At 37.5% G+C, this 20,208-nt stretch overlaps 1 protein-coding gene across 2 annotated transcripts in view; it reads right to left on the bottom strand.

Moving 5' to 3' along the window:
* CYBB (cytochrome b-245 beta chain) overlaps nt 1–20,208 on the bottom strand; it is a 36,983-nt gene that overhangs the window by 6,524 nt on the left and 10,251 nt on the right. For both annotated transcript variants that reach the window (XM_019019658.3, XM_004063989.4), the window contains exons 4-12: nt 18,325–18,409; nt 16,574–16,719; nt 14,275–14,465; nt 11,326–11,455; nt 9,054–9,146; nt 6,317–6,570; nt 5,276–5,438; nt 3,912–4,058; nt 747–871 (exon numbers count right to left, since the gene is read on the bottom strand). In XM_019019658.3, coding sequence (XP_018875203.1) covers nt 747–871; nt 3,912–4,058; nt 5,276–5,438; nt 6,317–6,570; nt 9,054–9,146; nt 11,326–11,455; nt 14,275–14,465; nt 16,574–16,719; nt 18,325–18,409 — 1,334 coding nt within the window. The remainder of the gene's footprint in view (nt 1–746; nt 872–3,911; nt 4,059–5,275; nt 5,439–6,316; nt 6,571–9,053; nt 9,147–11,325; nt 11,456–14,274; nt 14,466–16,573; nt 16,720–18,324; nt 18,410–20,208) is intronic.

Raw genomic sequence — 20,208 nt, 5'->3', positions numbered from 1 at the left:
TATACCAACCACTCGGTGTGGCTTGATTTCTCTAAATTTTAGAGTCTAAAGCCCTGTTCAAAGTGTGGTTTCTGATCAGTAGCCTTGGCGTCAGCTTTTTAAAAAATGCAGATTACCTGGCCCTACCCCAAATCTTCTAAATCGGTATCTGCATTTTAAAGAGATCCCCAGGCACTTTGTATGCTTCTTACAGTGCAAAAAGCAATAGTCTAAAGGGTACACGTATGGTGATCTCTTGAGTTTCTTAGGTGTTCTAGCAAGATAAGGGATCCCCCTCAAGGTTTTATAATGACTAAAGTTTTAGTGAGAGCAGAAAGCACCTTGAGACATCTGTCAACTTAAGATTTTAGACCCAGAAGCTTTCAGAACTGAAAGTGGGGACAGTGTCTCCTTAACAATATGTATAAATTATATTGAATCTTTAAAAGAAGTAGATACACTAATGAAATTTAGGTGACTAAAGAAAAGAACTAAGCTGTGGCCCTACTTGGGACAGGCAGGTTGAGAAAGTCTGAGATGGGGACCTGGAAATATTTGTTTTTAATAAATCTCCAGGTAATTTGGTATAATTTAAAGATCCTTCTTAAAGTTGAAGATATCTGGAATCTTCTGTTGGGCATGAATTCAACCTTTATATAGTAATATACATATTTGAGTTTCTAAAATATATAAGTTTAGATATGTATAGGGGCTGCCGCTTTAGGCAGATGCAAGCCTCAAAAACATCTTGGTGACAGACTCCTTACTTAGGGTGTTGACTTGCAATTGTCTTGAATTCATTATCCCAGTTGGGCCGTCCATACAAAGTCTTTTGTTTCAGGCCTGTGATCACATCTTTCTCCTCATCATGGTGCACAGCAAAGTGATTGGCCTACAGGAAAGGACATGAATTCAGAAAAAAAAGAGACATTCTGTAAAAGCACATACAATGTATTTACATCCTTCACAAACTATTCTAACCAAGGCACCCTGCTGGATGCTGAAAGGTAAACAAAGATAAATAAACTGGATCTCTCTCAAGCAATTTACAGTCTAGAAAGGGAGACTTCGAAGTATAAATATAAATAATCCCATATGTCGAACAGGGTATGATGTGTGTCATGAAGGAGGCACAAGCGTCCTAATGAGAACAAAGAAGGAAGGTGAAGTGGAAGAATAGGGGAAGGGTTAGGGCCGCAGTATTTGAGTCAGGCATTGATGGATGAGTAGTGTCTCACTGTTTTTCTCTCTGCTCTATGTTTGACTTTTTCTCTTCACCCTAATATACTTCCACTCCTTTGGGAGAATTACTAAGAGATGTAACAATTTTAGACTAAAATGCAGCAATACTTTGGTAGCATAAGACATTAAATCAAGCCTAAAGCTAGTGCGTGTGTATGTGTGTGTGTGCACGCACATATGTGTATATAGTCACATGCTGTTTTTCTGCTACCATTCTAGGAGGCTTCAGTTTGAGCAACAGGTATTTTTCATAAAAAGTGGTTAATTAAATTTATTTTTAAAAAGCAAATCAGATTTGAAATTCACTAGATGGATGATGGGCATAGAGGAGGTTAAGAAAGGTGGGCACTCCAATTTAATAATTCTATAGAGATCACTTTTGCAAAGCAAAATAATTACTTTTTCAATACAAATAAATAAGTGATTTAAAAAAAAAACCTGGGCATGGCTTTTAAAATAACAGAACAGTAAAGCAATTTATATACTATAGATTTTTTTCCTGAGTTTTATTTTTATCGAAGCATTTTTGTTTTGTTTTTAAATTGCAGAAGTGGCATTTTGAAACCACTTTTTATGGAGCAACAATTCTTATCGTTATGTTTCCCTAATCTATATTTGCTACAAGATTCCTTTAAGACTTGGAGAATCTGTGATAAACAATATGTCGAAACCCAAATGGGAATTCAGTCTTCACAGTGACAGGGTGCACATGGAAGATTCCCAGAGTTGTGGAGTCGATGTCTATGTATACCCAGTTGCTACAGTTTGAATGTATCCTCTCCAAAATTCAGATGTTGCCTATGTGATAGCATTAAGAAGTGGAGCCTTAAAAAGGTGATTAAGACATGAAGGATCATCCCTTATGAATGAGTTAAGGGCTTTGGAAAAGAGTCATCACACAGTATTTGACGAGCCTTCCCTTTTTCTTTCCACCATGTGAAAACACAGTATTTCTCCCACCCAGAAGATGCAGCCTTTGCTAGACAACCAAACCTGTTGGTGTCTTGATCTTGGACTTGCCAGCCTCCAGAACTTTGAGAAAATAAATTTCTGTTCTTTACAAACTACCCAGTCTCGGGTGTTTTGTTATAGCAGCACAAATGGACTAAGACACCAGCTGAGACACTGGACAGAAATATGCAGAGACTCTTGCCTTAGCTCCTCACTCATGGTGATAGCTTATGCTGCTTCCAGGCCAAGTCATTAATGTTTGCTTATTTACAAAGATGTTACCACTCCAGGAATCATTAACTTGTTTCAGGGTTTGTCAATTTCAGCACTGTTGATATTTCGGACTGTATAATTCTTTGTTGTGGGGGGCTGTCTTTTTAATTGTAGGATATTTACATTGCCAACTGTCTCTGGTGTGTGTCTTGGCGGGGAGCAGAGCAAAATTGTCCCAGTTGAGAACTATTGGCTACTTTATTATAGTGGTCTCCAAACATTTTTGAAAGAGCACTCTCATTGTACACACACACACACACACACACACACACACACACACACATACATGCATATATATCACCTTCATTAGATATATAGTAATTTATTTATAAATGATAATCATGAACTACTGCAAGATGCTGAGAGGACAGGCTTTGGCACATTCTGTCTCTGTCACTTACTTGTTGGGTGCTCTTAGGAAAATGACCTAACCTGGTCTGAGTTTTTTCATCTGTAAAGTGTGGATAATAATAGGAGCTACTTCATAGGGTTGGTGAGGTGATAAAATTAGACAATCTATGTGAATAGATACATAAGAATAATACCTGGCAATATATATGCATAATAATTATAAATGTAGTGAGTATATTATAAAACATACAAAAGCATATAAATTAAATGATTTTATAAATACATATATACATAGTACATATAAATATATATGATACATATATAAATACAGATTAAAATATATATATACAGAATCCTCTATATGCTTATGTATGTTATATAAACAGATGCTCCTCAGCTTACAATGGTGTTATATCCTGATAAAACCATCACTAAATTGAAAATACCATAAGTCTAAAATGGGTTTAATACATCTAACTTAATAAACATCATAGTTAGTTTAGTCTAGACTACCTTAAATGTGCTCAGAACACTTATATTAGCCTACAATTGCACAAAATCATCTAACATGAACCCTATTTATAATAAAAGGTTTAAGACCACATGTAATTTATTGAATACAGTACTGAAGTATGGCTTGTACTGAAGTATGGCTTCTACTGAATGCATATTGCTTTCACTTCATTGTAAAGTTGAAAAATCATAAGTTGAACCATTATTAAGTTGGGGAGTGTCTGTTTTACACACACACACACACACACACAGAGAGAGAGAAAGAGAGAGAGAGAGACAGAGAGAAAGAGAAAGCTGAATTTTCCCCAAAATAACCCTGTGCATCATCTCAATCACCTGGTTTCAGAGTGCCTGGTGGGAGAATTGCTCTAATAATGTCAAAGTGATGGCTTTTATTCCCTCACAGGCTCCTTGGCTTTGATTCTAATCTGAGCAGTCTAAATATAATGTGGCGATACTAAATGAGAGTGAATGGACCGGATCACCAAATCCACTAAACATACTTAGAAAAAATAGTACACAAGACACACCAATAACCAAGGGGAAGTTCATAAGCCCTGTACACTATGGGAAGGACCTGAGCCTTGGAGTCTTGTCCTTACCTGAGACTCATCCCAGCCAGTGAGGTAGATGTTGTAGCTGAGGAAGCCGGCATTGTTCCTTTCCTGCATCTGGCTCTCCAGCAGTTGCAGCAGATCTGCAAACCACTCAAAGGCATGTGTGTCCCGGCACAGCCAGTAGAAGTAGATCTGAAAATGGGGTGGATCATGAAGCAGATTATACTTGGCAGGCCCTATCAGCATTAACATGTGGAATTCCACTTTCTGTCACCTAAACTTTTTCTTGATGCTCAGAATGCCTAGAAACATAGATTTTCAGAAGGCTCTGGACATTTCACAGGGTAGTTTACATGAACCTGCTCTGGCCTTCACTCTAGCAGGGCAGTAAATAAGTAACTTGGCCTCAGAAATACATAGCTTAAGAAAAAACTATTAGCCCACCAAGTTTCCCTCTGAGTCTGCTCTTACTCTCCCAGAATCTCTGGCTTCCTTCGAACCTCTTCTCAGAAAGCCTGATGGAATCTAGACTAGCAGGGATTGCCACAGAAATTCTTCCCTGCCTGCTACTGCCAGACATTCATGAGTTCCGAGGGGAAAAATAAGGTTCTATGCACATCTCCTCCACATGGAAAAGAGGTACAGGGAGAATGAAAAGTCAAGGTAGGCTTAATGTCCCTATTAGAGTTTATCTTTACAGTTATTAGAATGGCCTGAGGTTTATTTAGGATGCCCTTTATTACACAATAAAACCAAATTTATAGGTAACCAAAAAATCTCCTGTGAATTGATCCTGAGGAGATATTCATAAGTAGAGTTTCAGGTCTCCTCTCCTCCCTTTGCAAAAAAAGTATTGGGTGAGTGGAGGGGGTGGGGCGCGGCTGGAAATTGAATCAATCTCAGTATCTAACACAAGATGAAAGAAAAATTATTCAATATCCTCTCAATAGAACATGAAGAGATCATTTAAAGTCATCATTATAAAGCCTGTGAAGACGTTGAAAAACACTTTCTATAATGTTTTTTTAAAAGCAGGACATGAAATTATACATACTTAATATTTACAACCTTCTAAAAATATGTAAACATGGAAAATATTAGAAGAGAATATATAAAAATTACAGCTATTAAGTTGGGGCTGTGAATACTTTCCCAACTTTCTTTCTTCCGAATTTCCAGCAACACTATACAAATACAATATATTCCCTTCACTAATAGGCCTACTTATCTAGAAGCACATTAGATTTAACAAATATTCTTTTGAAGAAAAGCCTGTCTCTCTGGAACCACCGGAAGCTTTTCTTCACTTCCCGTGGTCTCTGCCAACCTTAGCCCTGAAAGCACTCTCAGGCCTCACATGGCAGAGTATGGTTACTGCTCTAGGCCCTCCGATAAATGAAAGGACTTACCTTTTTGAGCTTCAGATTGGTGGCATTGTTGCAATATTTGTACCAGACCGACTTGAGAATGGATGCGAAGGGTGTGACCCCAATCCCTGCTCCCACTAACATCACCACCTCATAGCTGAACACATCTTCACTGGCAGTGCCAAAGGGCCCATCAACCGCTATCCTGAAAGGAAATGGGGAGGAGATAGTTACAGAGATGTCTTGCTCTTCAGAGTGAGATGGGGCACCCATAATTATTGGGGATGTGCAACATGTTAATTCAAATTGGAATAATGTATCTATTGGGTGCTTCCTTCTATGAAATAGCTTTCAAGTAACCAAACTTAGTGCCAACTTTGGGTTTGGAAGTAAAAAGAGAAATATTTGGCTAACCAAAAACATTCAGTAACTCAGAACAAGTTTTTTTTTTCTTTTTTAATCTCCCCACCCCTCTTCACACACAACAACGCCCCCTCCACACACACCCTATGTCTTGCCAGGACATCCCACTCTTGAAATTCTTGCATACGGTGCACCCTGAAGTGAGAATTTGCTGCATCATTACATCTTGTAGATTTAATGTCTCCACTTTTCATTTATCTATTCATCGAGTTATTCAACAAACTCTCAAACCTTTCTTTAGAATCTACTAAGTGCCTTATAGCATGTTAGGCATGCAGGGAAAAGGAGGCAAAGGGGCTAATATATGGCATTTAACCTCAAATAAATTATGCCAATGAAAATTTAAGAATATTTTTGATACACTACAGTTATATTTGTTAGGAAAGTTAATATAACTTGGCCTTGACCCTTACATATTTAAAGGAATTTGGGAGTATTTATTTCTAATATTTGATTCAAAGGTTTCATATTTCACATAAGATTTATGAAAATATGCATAAACACACTACACATATGAAATGGTGACCACAGAAATAGCTACCTATATTCTTAGAACCTGTGTGTTTTGTTGGAGACTTAGTAAAACATGGAGGAAGAGGAGCTATTTAGTGCCATTTTTCCTGAACTCATATACGTTGGTAATATGTACTTTTTACTCACTTAGGTAGTTTCCACGCATCTTGAAACTCCTGCTTATCACAGCCACAAGCATTGAACAGCCCCTCTGTCCAGTCCCCAACGATGCGGATATGGATACTAAAGAAGTCTTCCTCAGGGGCGGATGTCAGTGTAAAAGGGTGCCACTCCAGCTTGGACACCTTTGGGCACTTGACAAAAATGTATTGTCCCACTTCCATTTTGAACCCCTTCTTCTTCATCTGTAGCTCGATGGTTTTGAAAGGGTGAGTGACCACCTATAGAATAAAACATACGTCTGGAAATGACATTTTTCCTAAATACTTGCCTTTTTAGTGTCCATATGGATAAAAAACTGAGCTAAATTGGCCCACTTAGATCTCTGCTTTACGGACAACACAGGAGTTCCTCCAGCAGATGTGTCTGTCACAGGGAATTGCCCTCAGTTGTAGCCCATTACTAATGATGGGCTGATTAAGGGATACTAAGGCCTAGTCCCTTTTCCTTAACTTAGGTTAACTCCAAGGGGCCATCTCAATTTCCACACTCCCTGTAGTATCAGCTGAGGCCACAGTTACAACTAGAAAGAGGATCAGTTTTTCTCTCTCCCCATTCCTGCCTTTCTTACTTCCTTTCCAGGTTTATCTCTTATAGAATTCCTTAGAAACCTTCTGCATGCAGTTATTTCTCAGTCTTTACCAGGGAATCCAACATAAGAAATCAGCCTATTGTGATTTTTTTTTCCTCTCAGAAGTCAAAAAAGTGCTAAAAAATTTACAAAAAGTAAGGTTTCCTGCTCAGCCTTCCTATCCCCCAAGAGGATGAGAGAGGGCCTTAGTATTAGGTTGGTGAAAAAGTTATTGCGGTTTTGCCATATTTTTAATGGCAAAAACCGCAATAACTTTTGCACCAACCTAATAGCTGACCAGAAGAAGGAGATCCCATTGACTAGTTATGTAGCAACATTCCCCAAAACAAGACTAAGTTGGTCTATCTTTGTCCTGAATCACACCTTGAATCTGCCTGATTCCATGCGTTATTTCTACATTTCTCCCTACCTGGGGAGTACACCATCTTTTCTACCCACCCATTGCCATCCTCATCTGTCTATGTACACACGTTTATAACAGCTTTATTCATAATAGCAAAAAACAGGAAACAATCCAAATGTCCATCAACTATTGACTGGATAATTTTTTTAAAAAATAGAACACAGTGAAGAGCAATACAGAAAGTAATATACTGTTTCTTTGATGATTCCTAAGACTTCTAGAAGAACCTTATATGTATAATTAAAGACAAACCAAGGGACATCAAAGGAAAGAAAAATCAATAGAAATAAAATAGCAGCTTCCTAATGTTAACTGATATTGCTGGGCTTTTCTCGAACAGGGAGTTGTGGAAGAGTGAAAAATTCTTTTTTAAAAAAATGTCAAACGTTTCCAGAACTTGTGATTTATATGCATCTTACATGATAAAAACTATAACCAACTTCCCTTCTGTTCTGAAATAAGGAGTTGTAAAGCTTCATTTTGAAAACAGAAAATTAAAATTATGTTGAAAATTGTTTACCATGATGCAATTTTGTGTTGTGGAAAAAATTTTTACCATATTACAATTTTGCTATCATAGGCACAAATGAGATGTAACTAAATAAGTGGACAGCATTCTCATTGGAATACTTTTGGATAACATCTTGTTTCTCATATTTATTTATATGAGAAGAAAACAAATATCTATTTTCTTCAAAGGAAAACAAGTTTTCCTTAAAAGTATGTTTAAGAAAAATACTTGTCTGGCTCAGTCATCTCTAGTCTAGTAAGGGAAATTTTGCAGCAACTGTTTTTGCTGATCTGTGGGATTGTTCTTATAATGCAATATAAATATCACAAAAGGAGAACTGTTGTGGTTTCCTATATTTCAAGACTTCCAAAGCCAGCTGGACTAACTTTACTATGACCCACCATAGACAGCAAATGAGGAAAGATAGGGTGGAGGACAGGAAGAATTTGTGTGTTTTGCAAAAATAACCCACAGTAGGGTTTTGGCAAATACTTTTTGAACTGAGTTGAATTGAATTAAATTTTATTTGATAAAGATAGACTTTCCTAGTGTTTCCTGAAATTATAACAAGGAGTTCCATTTACATTTATTTAGTTGGATATTCATTTATTTTGTGATGAGAAACAGATTAGAGTTCAGGAAAAGCCACTCTAGACTTGGAATTAGGAGAGCAAATTTGAGAGGCAGCTTATTTACTAACTTGTTGAAATTTTGGGCACTTCAACTTTCCTATTAGATTATTACATACACAGCACAGAAAAGGTGGTAAAGACAACCTGAAAAACTAGGTCAGCCTCAATGAGACCTACCCTTAGATCTCTGGTTCTTTTGGCATCTGAAAATTTTAAGACTCAATTTATGCCCCTTTGAACTCACCTCTTTTTCTTTTCTGCTCTTAACTAACCAAATAATGCCTCTGTCGCCTTCCCCTCCACAAACACACACACAGACACACACACAACGGGTGGGGTAGATTCATGCCCAGAAAGAACTTGGCTTCATTTTAACATCAAAAATGGTAACTTGTAGTTTCCCCAGTTAAAGGCTCAAACATTTGATTATTGAGCTAAGTAAATTGAAATAAATTGTAGGTCTTCTCTCTGCTGTAACATCTGATCAATGATACAGAGGAGTTGGGAAGACTTGTCCATGATATAGTTAGACACTGACCACTAGTAATTACTAAACCAATCAGTACCTTGGTGATGACCACCTTCTGTTGAGATCGCCAAAACCGCACCAACCTCTCACAGAGATACAGAAACATGGGACCCACTATCCATTTCCAAGTCTGTAATCAGAGCAAAAATGAAAATGAGATACATTAAGTGGTAATAGATAACAAAATATTCAGAGGGAGAAAAATTTTAGAAGCCAAGTTAATCTTTGTAGGCTTGCTTAAATATTTGACATTAGATAAATAAATTTATTCTACAATGGAATATATGAAAATATCTGAAACTAAGATAATTTTGAGCCAGTAAAAGTAAACATTCTCCTTAGTCACACTGGGGAACTGTACTGACAAGATAAAACTTTCCCAAGAGGAACTGCTCACAAGAATGGGATTTCCTCTCAGTGTTGCAACTACAGTTGCAGTAACCCTATAACAAAGCAAGGTTGGTTTCAGAATTAACATTTCTTTAAAGGATAACATTTCAGCAACACAATATTTTTAATGCAACACTGTGATTGCTTTCTCTTAGTTATGTAGTCACAGTGACAAATTTGCAAGATGACAAATTTTATGCAAGAGTTTGGCTGTTTCTCCAATATTCTGAGAAATTCTGGGAGTATGCAATGCACTTGCTGAATGGAGACAAACCTAGAGCTTTTCAGACTTCTTTAGGTATTTCTTGGGTCAGAACATGCAGAACAGGCAGTGTTTCTGAACACTGGAATTACTCTGTAGCATTATTGGCCGTATAAAAACATTGAGGTCAAACAGATCCATCCTGAAACTCAGCCAATTGGATTTCTAGTTTAATACCTAAACTAGCAAAGAATTTTAGAGAGCAATATTATCTAAAAAATGACTTTCCGGAATGTATTCTAAGGGGGAAAAAATAAGAGAGTGCTTCCCATAGTCTCACATATAATCTTTCTACTAGATTACTTTTATAGGAAACTTACTGTTGGAAATTGAGAGCACCTGAATCTCTCCATCTTCAGCCAAACTTGAAGAATATTTGCCCCAAATATAAACAATGTTCTGTTGTTGGCCTTTGTTTTAATGGGATAGATATTTAAAACAGTCTCAAATCATCCATCTGTTTCCTGAGTGCTACCATGGAGCCCCACTGAATGGAGCCAGATTTGGATATTGCTGCTAGTATACCTAGAAATTCTTTGAGGTAGGTTTCTGCTAAGATACTGGTACTCTGACTCCAGCTGTCATCGAGGAAATGTGCCTTCCCCTGCCCACAAGAGGATTGGCAATAGAGTTCCCTTTTTATCCTTTCTATTGATGTCTGCATGTAGTGGAGCCAATTCACTGATATGTCTGGTTGCTTTCATTAATGGGAAAAGATGCTTAAAGATCCTACGTCCTCAGATAGTATGCTGTGTCTAGAGTAAGAGTGCTCCTATGCTAAGAGAGTAGGAAAAAAGAAAGGAGAAAATGGAATGGAAAATTTGCCTTTATGTTATACTGTGCCTAAGGAAAAAAAAATAATCCTCTTCAGAAGCCCTGCACAAATGTTGATTTTTGCCTAGTTTTATACCAATGGCTAGCACAATAACCAACAAAGTATCCCGTCTGCCAATGGGGGAAATGATATGAAGATTACAAGGCCCACATCTTACTCTATGGAGCAGTGATATGAGAATACACAAAATGGAACCCTTCAGAGCTCCCAACAGAAGGAAGAAAGTATTTCACCATGTATTTCCTTGGTCACCCTTGCCACACTTCTGCCCACCACATGATGCTATTGGATGTTGGTATGAACCTCGCCGTCCAGCCTCCTTTATGCCTCATAAACAGAAAACTCCTAATGCCTAAAGGTAGCCTTATGTACCACCTCATCAATTTCCTTTTCAAATCTGAAAGCTGTATAGAAAGTATTATGTGCTGGTATCTGAAGAGGCCCTTTGCTCCTTATAAGTGATTTATTTGAGCTATCCAACTCAGCTCAAGATGGAATCCCAAGTGTCCCCCTAAAAATCATTAGCTGGCGTCGTCATGAAGAAAAGAGATGGAACTTCTTGAACCAAAACAGCACTTCTAAAAACACTATTTTCCCAAGTTTTATATCAGGATGTTAATAACAGAACAATGCAAAGCTTAGTTTTCAAGAAACAATTCTATCCAATAAGTATAGCGGAGAAAAGTAGACACACGTTTTAGCTGTTCCATGACATTTGTAATGGACATCTATATAGATGTATAACATCTGTACGTGTTTCTTAGACACAGGTTAAAGATTGTCGGTAATGAAACTGTAATAACAACAATGAATTGTACATACCATAGGAGGGTTTCCAGCAAACTGAGGGATTGGGCATTCCTTTATTTTTCCCCATTCTGAGATTTTTTGTTCACAAACTGTTATATTATGCACAGCCAAACTCTCTGCGGTCTGCCCACGTACAATTCGTCTGGGTGAAAAATGTAAGTCCAGATCATTTAGTAATAGGAAATTAAATTGTTTTATTAAAAGATTCTGCATATATTTTAAGTGCTCTGATGTAGGCCCTGTACTTTTCACTTAAAAGCGATAGCTTATTGCTCCCTCTGAATAGATGAAAGGAAAGAAAATGCATAATACTCAGCAACAGAAAAAATATATGTGCAATTACCAAAGGGATATTTACATGTAACATTATAGAGGGTAAGTGTTGGATCAAATTCTCTTAAGGGAGAATTTCTACTTCTGTCTCAAGTATCATTTTCATTTACAAACAAACAAAAGCAGAAAAATTGCAAATCTAACAGAGTGACTGCTGGCCCCTACAGTGCCTTTGTGCAAATTAGAAAATGGTACCCTTCCTATGAAGATAGTCCTATAAGCAAAGGGCTCAACCATCAAAGTGTGGGCTAACTTTATTGTCCTTGGCCAGGCACCCGCTATAGTAGACAACCGAGACAGTCATATACAGTAGCCCTGAAGCTTACAAGAAGTGCCTTATTTGTGGGTTTGGAAATTATCTAAATCAAACCAAATTTTGAAACCAGTTTGAGATACTTAACTATATAGGGATTATAACATTCTCACAGACATCAACACTAATAGTGTGTACCTTGAATTGCTCAGAGCCCATTCATTTCAATTCAATAAATGCTAGTTGAGCAACTACCAAATCATAAGACAATTATTGGTGATAGAGAGAGGAAGGCCCAACGTTGAGTAGACTTCAAGGAACATAAATGACAGCATCTTCAGAATATATAAGAAGAAAAGACACAGAAAACCCATTGTAAAGGTTTGTTTTGGAGACCTAAAATTTATTGTGTCATTTGGTGTATTCTGAGAATGTTTTAATTCAAGTTCATTAACCACTCCTTTCTATCCTTAGGTCTTGGGGAAGAGAATTATCATGTATTGAGCACCTATCATGTGCCAGGCTTGGGGAAAGTCATTTTACACAAATTATCTCAGTTAATCCTCATGACAAGCCTGAGAGGCAAGTATTATTACCCCCATTTTACATGAGAATGTAAATCAGAATGATTTAGTAACTCAAAGCAGAATGTTTTGGTGAAAACAATTCTGTTTTGTGTCAGACAGACTTGGGTTCAAATCTCATTTCTACCCCTTACTAGTTTGGTGGACTCAGGCAAATTATTTAACTTCTTCTGAGCCTCAGTTCCTTCAGCTGTAAAACAGATGTAATAGTACCTCATTAAAGGTTCATTATAATAAGCAATTTGCATGATGTATAAAAAATGCCAGACACAAAGTAAGAGTCCAAAAAATAACTATTAAAGTTCAAAATGCCTAAGTTCCCATGGGAAGTAAATGATAGGAAAATAATCTGATTTTCTCCTTCTCTTCTCAATGCCAGGACCAGGAGTCCAGAAACCTGTATTTTAAACCCAATTCAGCTGCTACAGAGCCATGAGACTGTGAGAAATCACCTAACCAGTGTAAAGAGCAGATTCTCTTCAAGTGGAGAAGGAGATAAACATATCTCCTCTGTCTGCTTCAAAGGAAGATGAGTATCTGCGAAACCATACAAACAGAAAGTGGTGGAATTACTAAATTGGAGAGGGGAAGAAATTATTTCTCTTCTCTAGGATTACCTGAAACACTGGATTATGACTAAGTCCCATTTAAAGATATTTGAGTGCTTTAAGAGAGTCATCAGATTCTTGGTCTACATTGATTTCTCCATGCTTACAAAGAGTTTATCAGGGGTCACAGTCAGCAAGTAGTTTAAGAATGCAGTGCCCAATGCAGCTTTCCCCACCCTTCCCCTTTTTCACAGTCATGTCTTGGCCACCAACTGGGCTCTGGGCAGAGTGAGTCTTGAGCTTCTACTTCCTCCAACCCTCATTTCCTGGAGCCCTATACCCACCAGGGAACTTCCCCAGGCCTGCCTTTGTGTGCAGGTGGTATGAAACTGCACAAAAAAGGAAACTTGGTATGAAAGAGGATTTCCAATCAGGTAAACTCTCTTAACCACATAGCCAGGAACTGTGTGTCTCTAAGAGAACATTTATCACAGCCTGCTTTAGACTGCCTGGCTCCAATCTCAGCTGGGCCACTTACCAGAGAGGTGGCTTAGGCTGCATATTTTAACATTTTAGCTCCAGGTTTCTTGTCTACAATTACTATCCCCAGGAAATGGTGATAGTGAGAAATCTATACATTTTGGGGGTTAAAAGAAATATATCATGTCAAACCCTTAGCACAGACCCTTAATAGAAGTTAGCTGCTACTTTCATTATATTAGAATGTTTGAAGGCAACAACCACATATTTTTCCTGCTTGTATTTCCTGCAGTGCCTGAGATAGGTCCTCATACATGGTAGACAACAAATAAATGACTGTGGGCTTAAATCAAAACTTATTGAACTATAACAAACCTCTTCAACTGATTAATCATTAACTCTTCTAGTTTGGAGGTTTGTCTAATTTACTAGTGATTAAACCATAGAGGATATCATTGCAGATATTCCAGATCCTACCAGTGCTCTCAATATGTTTTATACATTTGCAAAGATACTCAGACTTTGGTGTATTTTTCAAGCTTGCTATATATAACTTCACCATGAATAGCAATTACATGGGTGCATGAAACAAAAATGCCAATGTTGAGTGGTTTCTATCAAACTGACCCCTGCTATCCTCTCACATTCACTTAGCAGACAGGCTAACCACACACAGGCAAGGAGGTCACTGTGCCTCTAATGGAGCATCCTGCCTAGAAATTGAGGGACATGAAATCCTTGACTTCAGAATTTAAACACTCACTCAGCTCCATGGATGGCAAGGCCAATGAAGAAGATCACAAAGAGATGATGTGTGTACCAAAAGACTTCAAAGTAAGACCTCCGGATGGTTTTGGTGGAGGAAGTGATAATTAATATGAGGCACAGCGTGATGACAACTCCAGTGATGCCTGCCAACAGGGTCACAGCCAGGTACAGGCCTCCTTCAGGGTTCTGTAAAATATAAACACACACACACACACACACACACACGTGTGCAAGCACAATATTATAGGTTCTCAAATGAAGGACTATTATAAAGTGTCCAATGTATAGAACAATAGATATTTTCACCCCCTCTTTGAATAATCCTAATCATCCCTCACAGAGAGATATAGATTTGAAATAGATGTTTCTAAATTTTAAAATGTCTTACATGGTTAAGATGTCATAGGAAATGTGAACTGATGTACTTAAACAGTTATTTCTAAGGGGGTAGAAAATAAAGGAAATCAATCAACTACAGGATGTCCTAAAAGTGTCTGAAGGCTCTTTCTCCCTTTGATTTTGAAAGGGCCACAGTGCTTAGTTTGCAAATATATTCTGGGAATGCTGAACATCATCAGCTGTGCTCCCCAGAAGCAGATCCTGAGATAAGATTTCATGGGCAAGTGACTTAGAAAACATGTGCTCCAAGAGAAACTGGCAAGAGAGTAGGGAATAGGATAGAAAAGACAAACAAGTCAAGCAAGGGGGTGAAATCAGGCAGTCTCACAGGGGATAGCTTCAGCCTGATCCTGCAAGGCAACTCTGGAGCATAAGTTACAACTTAGAGTTTATCCTGTCTCAAGGCAAGGAAGCCAGGTTTCATAGTCTGCATCCACCAGTTATTGGCTAAGGGTTGCACAGGAACAGGTAACCATTCAGCCGCCCCCCCCCACCAACCTTCCAAGATCTCTGAGCCTGTGAGCAAAGGGACTTTAGTAGCCCCAGGGCAGCCCTCTGAGGAGGAAACAGTTACAGGTTATTGAAAATGAAAACATTTAGAAGAGTAGGAGAGCATAGATACAGTAAAAGTGATCCAGGAACAACTGAATAGAGCATGACAGTGTAGATTTACCTAGTTATGTTAATGTTGCCACCCTCATATATCATTGGGCAAACAATGAATAATGTAAAAGAATAATACCCAATATATAGTAGAAAAAATCTGTTTTTTATCATGCTGTTTAATTCCCTCCCTAAGTATATCAGGCAAGTTTTTCTCATGTAAGTCTGAGGATAATAATTATTTTTTCCAAAACTAAGGATGTTTTCTAAACACAAGAAAACATTTTTAGAATTCAGCGCATATTAATGTGATTTAGTCATCTTCCCAAGTCATTGGGTGCATGAAGACTTGTTGCTTCTGTCTTTGAGTGTAGGAAGCTTCAACAACTGCTGGGATAGAAGAAGTTCTTACTTCTGGATACCCTCCTGGCTACCCCTAGAGAAATGCTGAGTTACTCCCAGTGCACCTGTGCTTCTCAAGGAATGACAATCTGTAGACATAGGCCATCCCTCAGATGTTGTTGGTAAGAAAAGAAAAAGGCATCAGCTGGTGGCTGGTCTTACACTAATACTTAGGCCAGGATGTTCCCTACTTCACATAAATAATTTCACAAAACACCAGCTTCCGAGGAGGTCACTCTGTGACTGTGATGGAGTGAGATAAAAGCAAAACCACTCCAAAATCATGTCTGAGCCTAGACAATGACTACTGCTTCTTTGCCTATTATAGACTTAGTCCTATTCTGTTCCCTCTGCCTCCTAGAAAAAATAATTAAGATACCTTATCTGAGAACTACCCCCAATTCCTGACCATAACTGATCCAGAGAAAATCCTTGCATTCTTAAATCCTCCCCCAAACCATCTAACAGAATCCTAAATTCTAAATCCACTTTACATCCCCTTGAGATGCCCAGACTTCCTCAAGGTGTGAGATTTCTTTTGCTGTAGCAAGTAATAAACCAAACCTTGTTCGACTAGACATGTGTTCCCAGCTTTCTTTGACTGGTGGGCATAGTCACAGGTAAGCCTGAGTTACTCCAGGCTTCACATGCACACGTTCTCATGGATGAGCTTAAAGACCTGGAAAACATCTAGAGACCTCCACACATGAGGTGAGGAGTGTGGGAGACATTTTTTTCTATACTCCCATTATTGTAACCTACAGACTTGTCCCTCTGATGGTTAGCCAACTTTTTTTTTTTTTGGCAAAGTAGAGGTCTTCACTCACTGAAATCTAGTCCTCAATTGTAATGGCCTAGAGAATATCTAAATCAGATAATGAGAGGCTTACCTTTATTCTCTTTCGAGCAAAATTGAGATAACTTTCATTTTGCCTGTCTCCAAGTTCAGAGAGTGCTACTGAATAAGGATCAGAATTATTGACTCTGGCATTCACACACCATTCCACATTAAATAGATGTGCAATGGTGTGAATCGCTGAAAAGGGCAGAGAAGAGAAACAAAGAGAGTGAAGGGTATGAACAAATTTATTGTAAGCTGGGTTTCTGGGACAGCCTCTGACTCTATGATAAGCCACAGGGAGACAAAGGGAGGCCCAGGACACTTATAAACAAGAACTGGGTCTCCAGAACCAAGGAAACAAGGCAATTCTAGTGGGTAAGATCCTCTCTAGTTGTGTAATTGCGGGAAAATGACTTAACTCTCTGGTCTTGGTTTCCTAATTTGTAAGATGAAGATGTTGAGCTATATGCTCCTGAAGACTCAACCAAGTTATAAGATTCTACACAATAGCCTTAGTTTCTGAAGGTGTTTAGATATGCTGTCATTATCTCTCTCCATAATATATTTGGGCTCAAACAAGAAAACGCTCATGTAATGAATGCCTAATTGCTGGCCCATTAACCTGACTCTGAAATTACCTCCAGAGAGAGATGACAAATTTGATTGAACTGATACAAACCTATGGCCATAAGGTATGAATCTCTCTGTCTTAAAAATTGCATTCTTTATTAATAAACACTTACATAGGGCTTACTAGATGCCAAGTACTGTTATAAGTACTTCACAATGACTTAATCCTTACATTGACTCAGTGATGTAGGTACTATTAATATCAGCTCATCTTACAGATGAGGAAGCTGGGACATAGACTGCTTTAAAACCTTGTTCAAGGTCATCAAGCTAGGAAGCAGCAGAGTTAAGAATCAAATCCAGTACATCTGGCACGCAAATATGTGCTCTTAATCCGTACACTACGCCAGTTTCTAACAAGATTTTATCATATATTTCTTTTGAACTATTTATTTGCCACTGCTAAAAAAGTCTGCCAGGTCTACTAGTAGAAGAGAAACTCAGTTAAATGCCTGTAATCTAAGTCTATTTTACTCAGGCTAGGAACAGACTTTTTAAGGGCAGAGTACAAGTCTGCTTTATCACTGTGCTTATATATTCTCTGGCACATGAATGATTTGTTGAGTGAATTAGTGGAATTAGATAAGGGTCCCAAATACAGCCCTTCTTGCACTGACACTACCACCCTAATAATTTTAATAATAACATACAATATCTATATACACACATATATATCCATTGTATGGATACATGCAATAACAATAACAATAGTAATAATAATAATGAAGGTATTTAGCTGATAATGACCATCTTGAGGGATTCTCAATTTATGGGCTATGGCTCCTGTAGGTTTGCTGCAAAAAGCCCACAAATTCACACATGCAACCAAGAACATTTTTTAGAATAAATAAGTTTTCATGAGTGAATTAACATTTTTGACACTAGAAAGAATAGCAAAGGGTGAGGACACTAGGATTGACTTTTCTGATGGCATATTTTCATTTTTATAGGAAAATCCTGAAATAAAAATGCTTTAAAACCTAAAGGAATAAATCCTAATATTGAAGTGGCAGAAAGTGTGGTAAATACTTTTGAGCAAAACTCATTAAAAAAATACAACATATCCAACCACCACTTAATCTAACTATAAAACTGGTTGATCTCCTATATAAAAAGGTATCTATGAATAGAGGGAACTCCCTGGTTCCAAGTTTTCTTTAATAAACTTACCAGAGTGAAGTGCAATCATCCATGCCACCATTTTATGAAAGGTGAGATTCCTATCCAGTTGTCTTCGAACTCTTGTTGAGCAGCACTTTGGATTAAGGGGGAAAGAATGGAATAGTAATTGTTAACAGGAAAGCTTGCTATGTGTCAAACATTTGATACATATTATCTCATTTAATTTTCATGACCACCCTGCAAACTATATCATTATATCTATTTGATAAATGAGGAAACTGAGGTTCAGAGAGATGCAGTCATCTTCCTCAGGTCAAACAGCCAGTAAGTGACATGGCTGGCTTAACTGGTATGTTCTCTGTTCTCATACTGGTGACATAAAGTCTCCTCTGGAATCCATTGCTTAACTGTATAAAAATATAAACTTGTACAAAAAACATATCTAGCTACATAGTTTCTAGTTCTGATTAATTTACTCATTAAACAAAGGATGTAGAAATTAACATCACATACCTCATAGTCAAGTGGGGACACAGACAAGTGAACAGTTCTAGAACAAGTGAATAGTTTTCAAACAACACTGTTCTAGGACATACACACTATGAGAGGAGAAAGAAGGGTACACCTGCCCATGTAGGTGAACAACATCACAAGGGAGATCATTGACCAAACGCTAATAGCCAAAATAACAATAGCTAACATTTACCAAGAGCTTCTGCAACTGTTTTACATGCATTGACTAATTTAATTCTTACATTAATCTTTAATGTAATTGATGTAATATTTAATTTAATTTAATCTTTAATGTAATAATCAAATTAACTCTTTAATTCTTACGATAATGGTACAAGGGAAGTACCATTATTATTACTACATAACAGATGAGAAAACAAAGGGATAGAGAGTTTACCTGGCCTTAGGTCACACAGCTGGGATTTAAACAGTTGTAGAGCTGGGATTTAAACTCAGGCCATCTGATACTAGAGTTTATATAAACATTCTGATATTTCATACTTTACATGATTTCCTTTGGCATTAAAAATACTATTGTACTCAGTATTTTAGTGTATTTGACGAACCTACATATGTTAGAAAATGTGAGTTTGAATCTCAATTCGTGCCAATGCTCAAAGAAAGAAAAAAAACTGATTTAAACTGATTTATGGTTGAATTAGAGCTTGGCTCTCCTGAAAACTGGCCAATGTCTTGCTCTGGTTGCTTTGTTCCATAGTCTGAATGCACTGTCACAGAGATTCAGGGAACTTTAAGAACAAGAGAGTGAAGTACCAAAGAAAATTTATGTACTTAAAATATTTGGTTCTAAATGTTTTATTCAATTTAAATATAGGGGTGTTTAATATTTGGCTTACTTATTTTTAATAAAATACTCTGATTTTGTAGAAAATATAATTGCACAGAAAATTGTGCTTACTCCACCATCTATCTCTCAGTTAGCCATAACTAGGGAGGGCAGGAAGTTTAAACCATGAGGTCAGGTTCTTGAAATTACAGAAATAGTAGCAAGGAAGACACTGAGGATTCCAGAAAAAGGAAAAATAAAAAAATTATGCTTTATTGAATTCCTTCTGTGAACTAGGTAGTTTACCCATAATCATTACTCATTTAATGCAACAAGGTAAATCTTAATGTCCTCATTTTACAGGTAAGAAAACTAAAGCTAAAATTGCACATTGGCTGGGATCCAAGTCTATTTGTCTATAAAAGGTTAATGCCCTTTTCTACCAAACCAAATGCAGGAATATAGTCACTATTATTCTAAGTGCCTAAAAACCTGTGACAAGAATTTAAGTGTAAGTATTCTATCCAGAAGGTGATCATAGAAAACGAGGGTAGAAATGAGACTGGGAAGGAAATTAATGAAGAGTGCATTATTATATCAGCTACCATGATCATATCATATCATTGGGCTCG

The sequence above is a fragment of the Gorilla gorilla genome, chromosome X (genome assembly GCF_029281585.2).
Source record: "Gorilla gorilla gorilla isolate KB3781 chromosome X, NHGRI_mGorGor1-v2.1_pri, whole genome shotgun sequence".
In the NCBI taxonomy this organism is placed as follows: Eukaryota; Metazoa; Chordata; class Mammalia; order Primates; family Hominidae; genus Gorilla; species Gorilla gorilla.
Note: the sequence above shows the minus strand (reverse complement) of the source record. Positions and strands in the feature narration are given on the sequence as shown.